Source organism: Phaethon aethereus (assembly GCF_964289735.1).
Source record: "Phaethon aethereus genome assembly, chromosome: 6".
Classification (NCBI taxonomy): Eukaryota; Metazoa; Chordata; class Aves; order Phaethontiformes; family Phaethontidae; genus Phaethon; species Phaethon aethereus.
In genome coordinates this window covers 30960434-30975158 of record NC_138580.1, presented here as the reverse complement: position 1 = coordinate 30975158, position 14725 = coordinate 30960434, and the positions used below count along the sequence as shown (strand labels likewise).

The window sequence follows — 14725 nt, the reverse complement described above, 5'->3', positions numbered from 1 at the left end:
AATGTCACAGTGATGGCAGGCAGAAAAATTTAATCTCTTCATTTTAGTTTCTTGCTCGAGATGCTTGTTGGTGAAGAAAATAAGTCAGAACATAGTAATTTTAAATCTGTTGCTGCTTAAAACTTGTTCATATCTTTATTACTTACTAATCATCAAAATTAATTCATACTTTCAAGGGTTTGCCCAATATGTTCACAGTTATTTGGTCATGACAGTACAGAATCTTACCAAAGCAGCACTTACTTCTTAGAAAAATGAAATCTAGATTGGAAAAATAAATTTATTAAATTCATAATAGCAAAAGATCTGTTGTAGATATGTGGTTATACCAGTCAACATTATTGTTTTTTAGAGCAGCCTGTGTTAGAAGGATCCCAGGAAGTCTGTATGCTGTGGTCTGCAATGAAATCAGATAATCCTGTAGGATTTTTCTGCAAATCTCTATACACCTCTTTCTGTGCGTGTATACATGTACATGCATGCACACTGTATACACAGAGAGTATTGTTATATGCAAGATCATTTGAAAAAGCAGTACATTTGATTTTAGCTTATTATTCCATAATCTGAGATCTTTAAATTCAAGTATAAATTGTATTAGATGTATTACATATTGGTATTTTTCATTGACAAACTATTTTTATGAGGCTGAGGAAAAATGCTCATTTCTTAAGTTTGGAATGTATAGAGTCATGGCTATTGAGATGCACAGCCCTATTCTCCATCCTTACCAGCCACTTTTCTATGACTAGTTGGATTTATTTTTTTGCATATGTAAAGTTGCAGGTGTTCGAGAGTTGAATCCAAATTATTTTTCTATATTTTTTCTGTAGGAACCATCTGTCCATAACAAGAGCTATGACTAATAAATTTGTTACAGCAACATGCAGCGGAATTTGGAGGTACATATTTGAGCAGATACTACATCTTTCCGAGTTTTCTATGAAAGTAAAAATCTTACTTAGTCTTAATGTTCTGATTCTGTATTTCAGAAAACCTGTTTCTTCTGAAAAATTAAAATCATCTTTCTAAAATATTCTGGTGTTTTCTGCTTTGCAGTGCCTAACCTTTGTGATCTTATTCAAATTCTATTTGCTTAATTCAAATGGTATCAGTGGGAGGCTTTCAGCTGAGTTTGGATTGGACTAGACTTTTGCTTTTAGCTAGATTCTAATGCCACAAGTGCATGAAACAGAAGCTGCCCATGACAGCCGCCTCCATCCTGGACATACTTTTAATATAACTTATTATTTAACATAGCATGGTGTCGGAATCCAGGTCTGGCATCAAGTGAACTAGCTGCCTAAGGATCAGAATCAGAAAGGGCTCATTTTCTACTGAGGTCAGAAAGAGCAGGACACTTGAGTATGTTTAAAACTTTATCCTAGGTTATTGTTTGCAATTGCTTTTTACCAATTTCCCTTGCTTAACTTCTGTTATCTAACTACACACTTCCTTAGTACTGACTGTTCTGCTTCTCCTGTGTGGACCTTGAAATATAATCTCAAAGTGTAAAGCGAGATGCATTTTGGGTGCTTTTGATTATTTTTGTTTCTCTTGATACTTGTGTACAGTTTTCCACGTGTGAATATTGGTAAAACCAATTATTTGCCTTTTAGGCAAATAACTCGTCTTTATCTGGAAGAGTGGTAAAAGAAAAAAACATGCATAGGTAAACACCGGCTTTCTTAGCGTTGCAAGCACTGCTTCTATCCTAGTTAATTACTTATCATGCTTTTAAGCTGAATGTTTTGGGTAAATGGAACTGAAATTCCAGAATCTGTGTGTTGTACACACCCATCAGCTAGGTAGCTTTTCAAAATGTGTCCACTGCTGTACAGTTTGACCTGTAACCTCACTGTAAGATACGTAATTACAATTTCCATGCAGATATTATACAGGAATCTTATATTGTCCTTAAATAATTTGTGAAACAAACTTACATACCTTCTTGTAACCCCTCCTAAAAAAAGGACTTTTACTCCTTCCTGATAGCTTCTCCACTTGAGAGGATTATTGAAAGTTATTTTATTCCATAAGTCAGCTTCCTCACAAGCAGGCTTCTGCAAATAAATAAAATCTGGAACATAAGTCATAAGTCAGCACAACAGGACCACTTTGCAAAGAAGGTAACTTCAGTACCAGCTAACCTTTGATGTGCTGGAGGCTCAGTATGTGACAGACCCAGGACTAACAGGTGAGAGACATCATTTCTTTTCAGACTGTGATGCAATCACATTTTCTTTGATGAGAAATGCAGGCGTGGACTTACTTGGGCTGGGGAGTGGGCTGGTTCTGGGAATGCTGCCGTCTTAGTACACCAAGTGTGGTTTAGTATTGCAGTAGGCGTTTTAACTACATTGTGTGGCTGTGCTCTGAAGTGTAGCTGTGTCAGAATGGTATCTTCATCTTTCATTTCTTGTATCTGTGTATGCTTGGAATTATATCTGCCAATTTCTAGGATTATTTTACTCATCACAATACTTGTAAGTAATTGAATGCTCATGGGCCCATCTTCAACAGAACTCTTTATCTTCTAATTACAGAGCTAGCTACGTGTGATACTCCTTTTAATGTAAGGGATTTGTACAGGGGTCAGTGAAGGAATTAAGGGCAGGTCAAAGCTTAACTTTCAGACCAGCTGCCTTTTTTTAAAAAGTGCCCTCAATTTGTAAAGCAAATACAGCTGTTTGGCATCACTCAAACACAAACATGGAATTCCCACTACACTTTGCACACTCTTTTGAAAGTGGAAACACACCTTAAAGGGCAGTATCTTAAAGCAGGTTGGATCTTTTTATCTTCTGTATAAGATTAAACTCAGAGTAAGGGCATAACTCAGCAAAATAAAGGACCAAATATGCAGCTGGAAAAATAAAAAGAGAAGGTAACTTAACACAGCCAAGCTATTTGGAAAACTTACATTATTTAGACATGTTTGGGAAAAAAGATAAAAAATAAATAAATCACTTAATGTGTTTGAAAATGTCATCCTGAAAGAGAAACTAATAATTCTGGAGGGGAAACATTGATCTATAGCGCTTTCCTGGACCTTGTTGTTGTAGGGCCACACCTGGTCTGAGCTTGTATGAATGGCAGTTCTTACTGTGAGTCTGTTTCCCCATGTGGTGACTGGGCTGCATCAAGATTTTATAAATTGGCTACGTCCTTCCTGTGCATGTACTTGTGACTACAGCAGAGGTACCATGGGATCCAGAGGTCTCAAGTTCCAGTACAACTATCAGTTACCCATGTGAGGATAGAATAGAAATTTGCCAGAAATTTGAGACAATACAGCTACTTTATTATGGAAAACTACTAAAACAAACTGTACTAAAATGTTCATGTATGTTTTATCACAGACTAGAATGAGTGAAAAGATATATATAGAGACACATAGACATAGAGATATATAGATAGGAAAGGGCCAACTTTGAAAAAGGCCGAATCCTTGAGGCAAACTCTGGGCACACTACATAGCTGATCATGTGACCCCATGAATTTGCAATGTAATTTTTAGCCAAGAGTGATCAATTCTGTTATTAACAGCCAGATTTTTTTGGTAAGAGGAAAATTCTGTAAGAAGAGATACCCAAAAAGCTCAGAAACCAGCAAAGGTCTGTAACAGGCCTTACCTGTTTCTACTGCTTAACATCTTTTATCAAAAGCTGTTGCCCAAAATGATTCTAGATTTTTGTAGGGCTTTGTTACCACAGGGTATTTACAGAGTTTTACTTCTAACTACACTGACTCTGTAACTGCAGCTAAGGGACAGACAGCTTCACTCCCAAGTTTTTGATGGCATGACTGGCCTCCTGTTTATATCAGGTGAGAATTTGTTCTTCATGGATTGGGAAGAACTAAGTAGATGAAATCTGCTTACTCCTGGATAATGTTAGTATTTCTTTTTAGTCATAGTAAGATTTGAACTACGTAACGTTTATTACCTAAGCAATTTAATGTAAGCTGGTTTAAGAGTACTTTTCTGCTCTGGAAGAGCTGGTAGCAAGATAACTGAAACAGTCTGAAAGAAAAAAAGAGGTAGCTTGGGTATTTCCATGGCTCTTAGCTAAAAACAAGCCTGATGAAAACTCTCCCTGAGTATCAGTGGTAGCATGTGCCTATCACATGAAATAATGTCTGCTTGCTTACTTCAAGTACAAATGAGTTCTCCATACTCCGAAGCATACAAATAGAATTAGATCTATTTGAATCGCCTCTTGGTGATAATAGGCCCTCTGCATCACAAGCTCATGTGTACTCACAGAGGAGTAATTTTCTAGAAATTTAACTTGGAATCGTATTTTTCTTGTCCCCTTAACCCATGTGATGCCATATCATTGATGGTTTGGAAAGACAGTAGTGTGAAAGTGAGAAATAAACAACTGGAAAACTTAGAGCATTTGTGAGGAAAAAAAATTAATGCAACAGACTACACTGGTGATACATACATCAGCCTTTATCAAGTGCAGCTATTAGATACTAGGATCATTAGAGTTCTAAATTGGAGAAACTTTCTGAACATGGTCTTTTCTGAACATGATTTCTTCTATAATGAATGATAATTTTACAAAGAGTCAAAGTAAACCATTGTCACACCACTTGACAATGCATTCAATCCCAGCTATAAAACTGTAGCTCACCTTTAGTAGTTTTCCCCAGTCAAGCGCTCTGGTATGTACGTATGGTGTATCACAGTTTATCAGTGCAAATGCAGTACCAGCTGGTACTTCGCTAGTTGAGTTAGACAAGTTAAGAAAACTGCAGACTTTCAAGAAACTTGGGAACATACAGGGTTGAGGAAGTTTCAGCCTGCAGGACACTCAGACTTGCAGAATTTCTGCTTCTTGTTCCAAGCCTCAGAAAAAACAGTCAGTTAGCCAGGTTAAGGGATGACTCGTCCTTGGACTGGCAAGTTTCATTTGTTCTCAGCTATTTTGTTTTACTTCCACATTTTAAAAGGCTTTGGGTAGATAAGGACAAAAGTATTTTTATAGTGAAAGTCACCATGAAGGCTAATGCTATTCAGCTATCATAAAACTGTTTAATATCAGTCCATCAATTTAGAGAAACTTAGCAAGATTCACAGGTATTAAAAAAAAAACATGCCAAAAGTGCCTGCTCATGTAAGTTAAAAGGCCATGTTTGCACCTCATCCAATTCAAAAGAAATGAAATCAAGTCATTCAAAAAAATAATCTTGCTCTACCTCCCCGCCACAGCCACTTTCCTGTTTCATCTATTGAAATTCAAGGGAGTTCTTTTTTGGGTTTTTTTTTGTTTGTTTTGTGGGTTTGGTTTTTTTTTCCTTTTAACCAGAATCCAGTCATGTCTAGGGCAAAGAGAAGACTCATTAAAGCCACTGTAATGCAAATGACATGAATGTTACTCAAAAAATACTGTGCTACCAGATTAATTAAATAAACACTGAGCTAGTGCAAACTCAGAAAGTCCTGTAGGATTATTCTCAAAGCTTTTTTCTTGTACATACGCAAAATTCCAAACTTTTTGGAGGCTTTAGTGTGATGTTGGACTCAACGATCTCTGTGAGCTTTAGTGCTGGCTGGACTCAATGATCTTTAGGGTCTTTTCCAATCTAAATGATTCTGTGATTCTATGTTTAGAGAAGCCTTCTAAATTCATCAAAAGTTGAAGAGGAAGGAAATCTGCTTTAGGAAGCACTGTAAAAAGATTTAAAGGTGCATGATAAAGTGCTCAGCTATTCAACAAATAGTGAAGTAGACATCACACAGAAGATAAGTATTAAAACCTGCTTTTCAGATTATTATGAATAAGCAAATTTCACAGACTTAGTGTCAATGATGAATTGCATGCTCAAAAGAATAGGAAATTACATTATGTTAGTATCTTTCCATCATTTTTGCCTTGTCCTTTCTTCAGTGAAACTTTTTTTGTTGGGATAGGAAGAGCCTTGGGATTGTTGCTCTTTAGGTTTATTTTTTAAGACAAACCACTAGCTTAAAGATTCTAAAGGTAAGCTAAGCTGGTCTTCAGTATACACACCAATAGCAGAAAATTACAGTACTGCATACCTTTACAGTGACTACTGTTCATGGCAGTGTCTCCTTAAAAATATGTTAGTACATGAAAATTTGGGGGTTTCACTTGGGTAAATGGTGTTTCAAGTCCTTGTGGTTAGGAGGAAAGCCTAAAAATGTGATCACTTCTAAATGATCTAGAAAATAAAACATTTGAAGAATCCTTCTGTAATTTTAATAGCCTCAGGAATTTTAAGAATGTTGCATTCTGTCAATGTGACAGGACTTCTCAACATTTTGTGACATCTGTATTTACTGTGCTGGAAAAGCAAAAGCAGTAGCAAAACCATCAAAAAAACCCAGCACCTACCTGTAAGCAAGCAAGGGCACAAAACAAAGCCACATTTTGTTGACTGATTTAAACAACTGAAAGGGCTTTTTAAAATCAGTGAGTCAAATTCTGCTTTCCTCTGCTGATAGAAACACACAGCAGCTCTTCTCTTCAGTATCATTACTCAGAATTTACCCTGGTACAAGAAGGTCTCCTCTATCCTGCTCTGGGGGAAGGAGGGGTTCTTTTATCTTCAAACCAGGGTACCTCTGTTAACACTGCTTTGCTGCACAGTTGCGCTTGTGCCCTCCTCATTTGAAAGGACCTGCAGAAGGACATGGGAAGGCCAGCTGTAACTCAGACCTGTGAGGTTCCTGCCGCTGCAGAAAACACACCCCATAAGGCTGCACCAGCTGCCTGCAGCAGCCTCACCCCAGCAGCAGGTCACACCACGTTAGGAAAGTAGTACATGTATGTCTCAGGTCTGTGGAGAAAATCGCCTTGTTACTCCCTAGGCATACTTCTTCCCTTCCTGTACTTCTGAATTTTCTCCCTATGCCCAAGCAGAGGCAGTCCCTTTCATTGCTCTTAATAACAAAACGGTGACCTACTGTGACAATTCCAGAAGTTGAATGCGCCTACTGGTACTTCTGGTGAGGGTAAGTACCGTAAGTACCAGAAGTACCAGTAAGTGCATTCAACTTCTGGAATCCTCATGGTACTCGGTATGTTGCACACTTGTGGGAAACTTGTATCTAATAAAAGCTACTTCTTGTTATCTATTCTTCCCCACTTTAAAGATACAAATTAAGGAAATTAACTCTAGTTAACGTTAACTGTAGTTAAAGTTGATAAAGAGGTCGTCTTTTAAGCTGTGCAAGCATGCCATTTAAAAAGGTCAGTTGTACTAGTACAGTCTGACAAATACAAATGAGAGATACTAGAACATTAGACTGCTCATACTCTGTGTTTGAGGGGTTTTTTTAATCCATTTTTCTTCCTCCCCAACATATAAAAAATATTTAGAAATAAAGCAGAAAACACGCTTTAGTACTTACTTAATAAAAAGCATAGGGAGAAATTGTTTTAACTTTTTCATTATGATTTTCTCTCAAATCTTTGAATAAATTACCACGAGGTGATGATCTATTCATTGACCAGATTATGCAAAGCTATCCAGTCTATCACGCTGAGTCAAACATTATCCATCCACTTTGTCATTCTTAAGCTTAGTACTCTCTGCTAATGCAGCTGGTTCTTTCTTATTTAGTACCATGGAAGTAGTAGGAAATTCAACAGCAGCACAGTCCTGTTCACTTGTTTTACTGGACACAGAAGAAGATGGCTGAGATGGTGTCACAAGAAAAAGTGGAGTTCGCTTCAACTTTACTACACGGTTGCTCATGGGCTTCCTAGACACTGCGATCTTGAACGTCATTTGACATGGTGTCCCATTGTCAGCACTCTGCCTTCCCCAGGGTGCCTGGGAATTGCTGGGCACTGGAATGCATGTTGTGGATACAGTTTCAGGAGCTACTTTGTGCAGCATCAAACTTTCAGGATTGGGTCGTTTCAGGGTCACTGCCGAACACGAAGCATTGCAAGGAGGTACCTTTAATGATGCTGAATTCTTGACTTTGATATGTGTACTTGTTGAGGGACCTGAGAATCTAATTGGCTTGGGACCTGCTTTACGCAGTAAAGTATCCTCTTCAGTAAAGTCGATTAATCGTCTGTAAAACAAAGAACTTCAATTAAAGAAACAAGCTATGTACATAAATTGTTCTTTTTATAACATAATTACAAAATAGATAATCTGCAACAGCCATGCACAAATCTGAAATTCTTTTAATTTTTGCGGTTCTCAACTGCAATCAGGCTTGCCTTTATATGAATAGTAACATCAATCTCGCCTACCTGTGTAAGTAGTATTACACATTAAAAATTGTAAGAGATGTGGTGCACGAACTCCTAAGTGAAAATCAGTGAGAAAGAAGGCTGGAGGAATTACAGAAAGAAAATATTAAAATACTACAGATTCCATCACATACAAAATCACTCAGTACTAATCTGATGTGGTTTGTTATCTACAAAAATGTAAGACCCAACTGCACATAAACACAAAATGTAGAGTTCCACACTATGTAACCGAGAAAAGAAGAAGAAAGATATTCCTTATTTCTCCCTCCCTCATTTCTTTTCAATACAAATGATTATGGATACTCTTTCAAGACAAAATGTTAAAAAAAAAAAAAAGAACCTATGTAAGAAAGCCTATGGAGTCTCATGGCAACTCTAATTGGTACAAGTAGACACCAAAGTCTGTTTTAAAGTACTATGCAAATGCTGTTTTGTAGTGCTGGCAAGGAAAAATGGACAGATACCTAGAAGAATTTAATTCCTCAAGGAAATAACAAATGATGCCACAGAAATCCAGGTCAAACTAAAACAGCTTCCTCCTCTCCTGTCTAGCAGCAAAGTGGCTGTAAGGTGGCTCAGATCAGCTGTGTAGCTGCACCTGCAAAGGCTGCTTTTAGGTAGTGTACTGAGAATGGAGGTGTAGTTAAAAGTATCACTGTGAAACTGCAAAGAAGAAATCCTATAGAACTTCCTTCTAAAAAGAAGGCATGTCACATATGTGAAAACAAGTTAACTTTTTAAAAACTTAAGTTAAATTTCTTTTTAACAGTCCATTTAACTAATATTGCTCTCTACTTTTTTAAGTTACTCCTTCCCAATTTAAAGTGATGTTTTAAAGGCTAAAGAAGTAGAATAAAACAGTTCCAGCAACCTAAAAAGGTAATTTGTTTCTAGCAAGTTCAGTTCTACAATGAAGCTCCCTGATTATAAGACATTTTATAAAAATGTAAATAGAAAACCCAGAAAATTCAACATTCACAGCTATTCAAAGAATCTGAAATTATTTTTTAAAAAAAGACTGCGCTGTAATTTTGCTTTAAGCCACCTATGCAAATCAGCATACCTTTTATGAACTGGATCCATATGATGCAAACTCCCATTCAAAGGGCGTTCTTCAAGAGTCCAACATTCAATCAGTTCCTGAGGAACTCTCCAGTAGCTGACACCTGCATTTCAAATGGACATTGTATTGATGAGCTGAGAGAACATAGTGAGTATTATGTGTATACACACCTGACTAAATGAATGCACGTATTTTATTATGTAGAATTTCAGCTTTGAAACGATGCTGACATGAAGGTTGCTTACAGCCAACATGCTTCTAGGGCTTCCACCAGAATGCCCAATGCTAGCAGGATATCACCCCTTGCATGTGGTGGCTCTCGCTACATCTATTTATGCCAACTCATCTCACCTTGTTGGAACACCCCTTAATATTCTTTTTTTTTTTTTTTCTCAAATAGCCACTACTATGGGGTATGTTAGAACATGATACTTACTGAATGAGTGAAAATGTATGCAGAGTTTTTATTATAGTTAATTGGCAAATATTTTTCTTATTTTTCTGTTAAAAAAATAGTACTACTGAAATAAAAGAAAAAAAGTAATACTCTACCTCTCCCTTCCCAGGAATCGAAAGCATCCATCATCTTTTTCAACTCAGCTACTGAGTAATAGCTCCAGATGTATTGGACGTTATTTCCAGCTTCTCTAGAAATATTGTTTTAAAGGTAACAGTTATGTGATAAATCTAGCTAAGTCCTTAAAAATGTAACACTGATGAAACGTGTCATTCTTTTTATCAAATCCTAACTGTAGGGACTTAATAGTAAATATTTTGTAAAGTACAAAATGTTACTTAAATTTCATTTTCATTTGTTTAGGAGGTTCTAAATACCCATCCTCCTATGATCTGCATGCCTGTGCACCTACTGGCACCTATTGCTAAAAATGGGCATTCATGAAAGAACAGATGTTCATAAAAGAATAATTACACAATTAATGGTGTGAAATCTATTCTTCTAAATCTGTTGTTTATTGAAAGGGAAAACACAGTAAGAGGACAGGTACTTGATACTGTGTGTCCAAATACTCTTGGAATAAATATTAATGTTCCCAGCCTAAATTTAGGAAAATAAGCATCTTAATTATAAAGATGATGAAACATCAAAAGCTCTATCTTAATCACGTTTCAAAAGCTACACAGTGAAGTACACTTCCGACACTGCACTGTAGGACCAAGAGGAAGATAAATTGCTTCCAGACACTCAGAAGTACAGGTCTACCAATAACTTATAATTACTGTCATAAAAATACATTAATAGTGTAGTAGAGATGTACATGTCCTTTAAAGAATTAAAACCATTTCCTTTAATCTTCAGTTCTTTGCAATGTTAAATATTTCTTTCAGCTGTCTTGGAACACCGCAAAATAGAATTGCATGAATCACAACCAACTCTGTGGATATTTCTGGAACTTTTTCTGGGCAGGGATTCATTCACTGTATTTGGTGTAAATATCGTCCTAAATTAGAAAGTAATTTTAAATGCTTGAGACATTTTAAAAATAGCAAGTAAAACATTATAATGAGAACGTACAGCAATTGCATGCTAGACACCTTTTGTGGACTCTCAAATTCTTGTACTCCATGCTCAATTTTTATCTTGTTATTGTTGTTGTTTAATGTGACCATTGTATTAGCCAGCTGTTTTCAAAGCTAGAAAGAATCCAATTCCTTCCACAGATTTATAGTACAATAAGGCTAGATTATGCTACATATAATACTACTCAGGTATTATTATGATATGTGAGCATTGATTCTCACTTCATCGTGCGTTCATGTGTTTGACAGTCATCTTACCTTTTGTAAATGCTTCTACTATGAATTTTCGTTCCTAGCTCCTTATTAATTGCATCTGTGCCATCAGCTCTTGTGGCATACACACCAATAATTTTACTTTCACAGCTTGCTCCAGAAGTATTGAGATAGTGCAGGACCCAAACTGTAGGCTTGGTACAAACTAAATCATAAGAATCGCAGAAATCTAACAAAGCCTGGAAAAAACATAAAACACAAAATACAGAATATTAATAAGAATAGAATCTTTTTAGTTGAATATGTTTTAATATTTCAGTTTTCTTAACTGTACTAGGGAGCTCTAAGTAAATCAAGGATGTAGTTTATCTAGAATAATGTGTGCAGTATTTCTTATCTGATGTTAACAGAGAATCTTGTAAAACTAGGAGAAATTCACAGAAAGGCAACAGAAATACTTGAAGGCATGGCAAATCCCTAATATGAAGAAAAACTGAAAGGCCTGGAAATCTTTTGTGCTTTTGAAAAGGAAATTAATATGGGAGAATGTGAAATATATGGAACAAGAGCATACCAAGAGAACATAGATGACTGTCAGGACTAACACAGCCATACCTGGTAATATGAGTTAATTTCCAGTTGGTCAATTAGAATTAGCTTTTAAGTTACAATATTCTAAAATAGACAAACCTTAGGATTTTAAGTAATATATTAATTTTCTTTTCTCTTTTCTTGTTCTAAAAAAAATGGCAAAGTACATTTTATCTTTCGAGTTTTAGGATGAATTTGTAAAACTGAAAAAAAACCCACCCAAACATCCTGAAGGGATCAAATCTTATCTCAAGTAAAATTTGAAGCCGTATAGGGAACTAAACAATGTCATTCCTACCATGCAAGTTTTACAGCAGACTTGCATGTAAAATGGAGTCAAATTTAAACTGCTGCTGTATTGCACTGATGGGAAAAGCTGATGTCCTTAACTCTATGGCTGCATTATCAACTCTAGGATTTCTTAACCTAAAGCTCTGAATTTACTGGTGATTTAACATGGTGACTAAAAAGTACTAACTTGCATATACTGTACTTTTAGTACCTGATGCTAACGAATGGTGTGGATTAGAGAGTACATCTTTAAAAATGTGAGAAATGTCAAGACCTTTTTAAGCTCTATATTTGACCTTAAAGAATATGTCTCCATTTCATTGGCCAAATGGTCAGACAGACTATATGGATACGGGATGCCAAAATAATCTGCTTCCTCCTGCAGTGCAGTTCGAAGTTTTTCATCTTCAGGAATCCGAACTTCACCATGAAGATAATCCAAAAGATATTTAAACAGGTTTCCATCTCGATCAATTAGACATGCTCCTGAAAACATAAATAAAATGATTTAAAATACTGCTTCCAGCAAGCGAAGACAGACTTGTCACATTCTACCAAATCATCAAGTAAAGCCTTTATATAGAACTTCAGTACTAGTTTTACTTACTTAGGAGGAGTAAGTATACTGTCTCTATTCTTTCAAAACTACTATTTTGTTTCCCTGGAATATTTGTTATTTGAAGATAAAATTCTTAGTGCAGTAAACAATTCTTTGCAATTTGAGTGAAATTCCTCATCTGCACAGGACAATGCCAACATACAACCTCAGCTGTACTGGACTCCACTTAAAATGCTAAAATCTAATTCTAGATGCATTTCCAATTCTAACTGCAGATACATATCTTTTCACTTATTGCAGAGATTTTTTTCAATTTTGCATCTAGGTAATTTAAAAGAGTTAGAAGTAGCATCAGCTCCAGTACACATCTAGTCTAACCTTCCCTGAATATTGCTCAAGTTTTAGAGTATATTTTTGTTTCTTTTTCTCTCCTTTGCCTGCTAGGCTCAAGGACCGCTACGGAAACTAACTAAACGCCTGTTTACTGCAACTGAAAGATGGTAGCAAAGCCCTGCCCATAAAAATGTTAAACATTTCAGATATTTTAAACAGTCAAAAGTGTACAACAAGGAGTTACTATTCTCCATCCATCATATCTTTAAACTGGACATACTTTGGCAGGATTTCAAAGTCACAAACAGGTGTGAAATTTGACCCATGAATAGTTTTATTCAAACTTTCATACCTAGCCATGGTGGTGAAAATGCAGTCTTTACCGAGAATGAAGTATTCTGAAACAACGATTAGACACAAATCTCCTTATGTAATGAACAAAGAGAGCGAGACACCTCTGGAGAATATCAGGGGTCATAAACAGGATCCAAGCTAAATGCCAAATACTCTGCCAACTTCAATTTTATCTATTTTATTATTCATACTGAAGAAGTACATTCCAAAGCCACAGTTTGGACTGCGAAAAGGCAGGGCTAAGCACTGTATGAACAGGTATGTTTTCAAACATGAGTAGTCTTGTGGGATTCAGATTAATTACTCCTAAGTATAAATTCATGCATGCATAACTGTTTTACTGCCTGGAATTAAAGAAGCCAACAGATGCTTTACAGAAGCCAACTGATGCTCAGCAGATTGGGAAATGAGATATACTATAAAATGCATAAATATATATAAAAGTATATATTTGCCATAGAGCTCCCTGATCAGAACATTGTATTTACAGCTTGAACATACTTACCTGATTCATCCACTTTTAGAGGAAAGCGTCCGCTAAACATCGAAGCTAGCATTGAATCCTTAAAGCGGCACAAAGACTCGCGCCTGGCTGTGTATAAACATCCTCGCACATTAAGTCGGAGAATACCCTGGGCATCTTCAGTTTTGCCCTCTTCCATTGCATTTGCAAATGATGATGTTATTTACGAGCTATTCAAACCTGTAGTAGATACAAATAAAAGTAAATCTAATGCCAGTTAAGACTGACTATGTTATATTCAAGACCTAAGCGTTAGCTCAGGTCTTACCTGTTTGTTACATGATACTGTAAATCTGCTTTGAAAACAGCTCTGGAGACACATTAGTGCAAACAGCCAAATATTATACAACTTTACTCTTAAAAACGATGGCATTTTACTTTGCTAGGAAATACAGAGGTTACTTTTTTGAGACAAACAGGTAAGCAGAATTCTGTGATCAGCATCTGTGAGCAGAGCACTGGAACGACGTTCGGGGAAATCTTGCTTTGATTATAGCTCACAACACTAAAAATGCAGTAATTTTGTACTAATAACAGCTTGGCTTCTTTAAAATGTGATCTTTAATTAGGGCTGCTTTAACTAGTTGTTGAAGCTGTCACATCATTAATGCCCCATTGCCAATAAGTACTCCTACTTGCACCTGCCTTGAGCTCCCTGCAGGAGGGGGCACACGTCTGGGCAGAAAAAATTGGCACAAGAAGCAGAAGAAAATCTTCAGAACGTTAGGGGGGGTGGGGGGGGTTTAGAGCACGCCCTTTGAGGGGTTCCCAACTCCAGCATGCGCCCTTCGCCCGGGCACCTGCTATTGTTTCCCCAGACTTAACCCATCAACTCGCAGCCCGCGGGGCAGCCACCCCCACGGTGGGCCGGGCGCTCCCTCCCGTTCGTGGGGCGCTGCTCCGTCAAAAGAGGGGGAAGCCCACCTCATCCCTCCGGGAGCCACCCGGGGAGAACGGCTCAGCTCCCCGCCCGCGGGCAGGGGGTCCCGCCGCCATCCCGCGTTACCTGC

General features: G+C 37.0%; 1 protein-coding gene across 1 annotated transcript; it reads right to left on the bottom strand.

Annotated features, from left to right (window-relative positions):
* Positions 1-7530: 7530 nt before the first annotated feature.
* Positions 7531-13854, bottom strand: KCTD18 (potassium channel tetramerization domain containing 18; the record flags this gene model as incomplete). Its single annotated transcript, XM_082001789.1, has 6 exons — positions 7531-8062; positions 9313-9415; positions 9865-9959; positions 11110-11303; positions 12221-12432; positions 13698-13854. 6 exons carry the CDS (start codon positions 13852-13854, stop codon positions 7531-7533), a joined length of 1293 nt encoding a protein of 430 aa, XP_081857915.1.
* Positions 13855-14725: the final 871 nt, after the last annotated feature.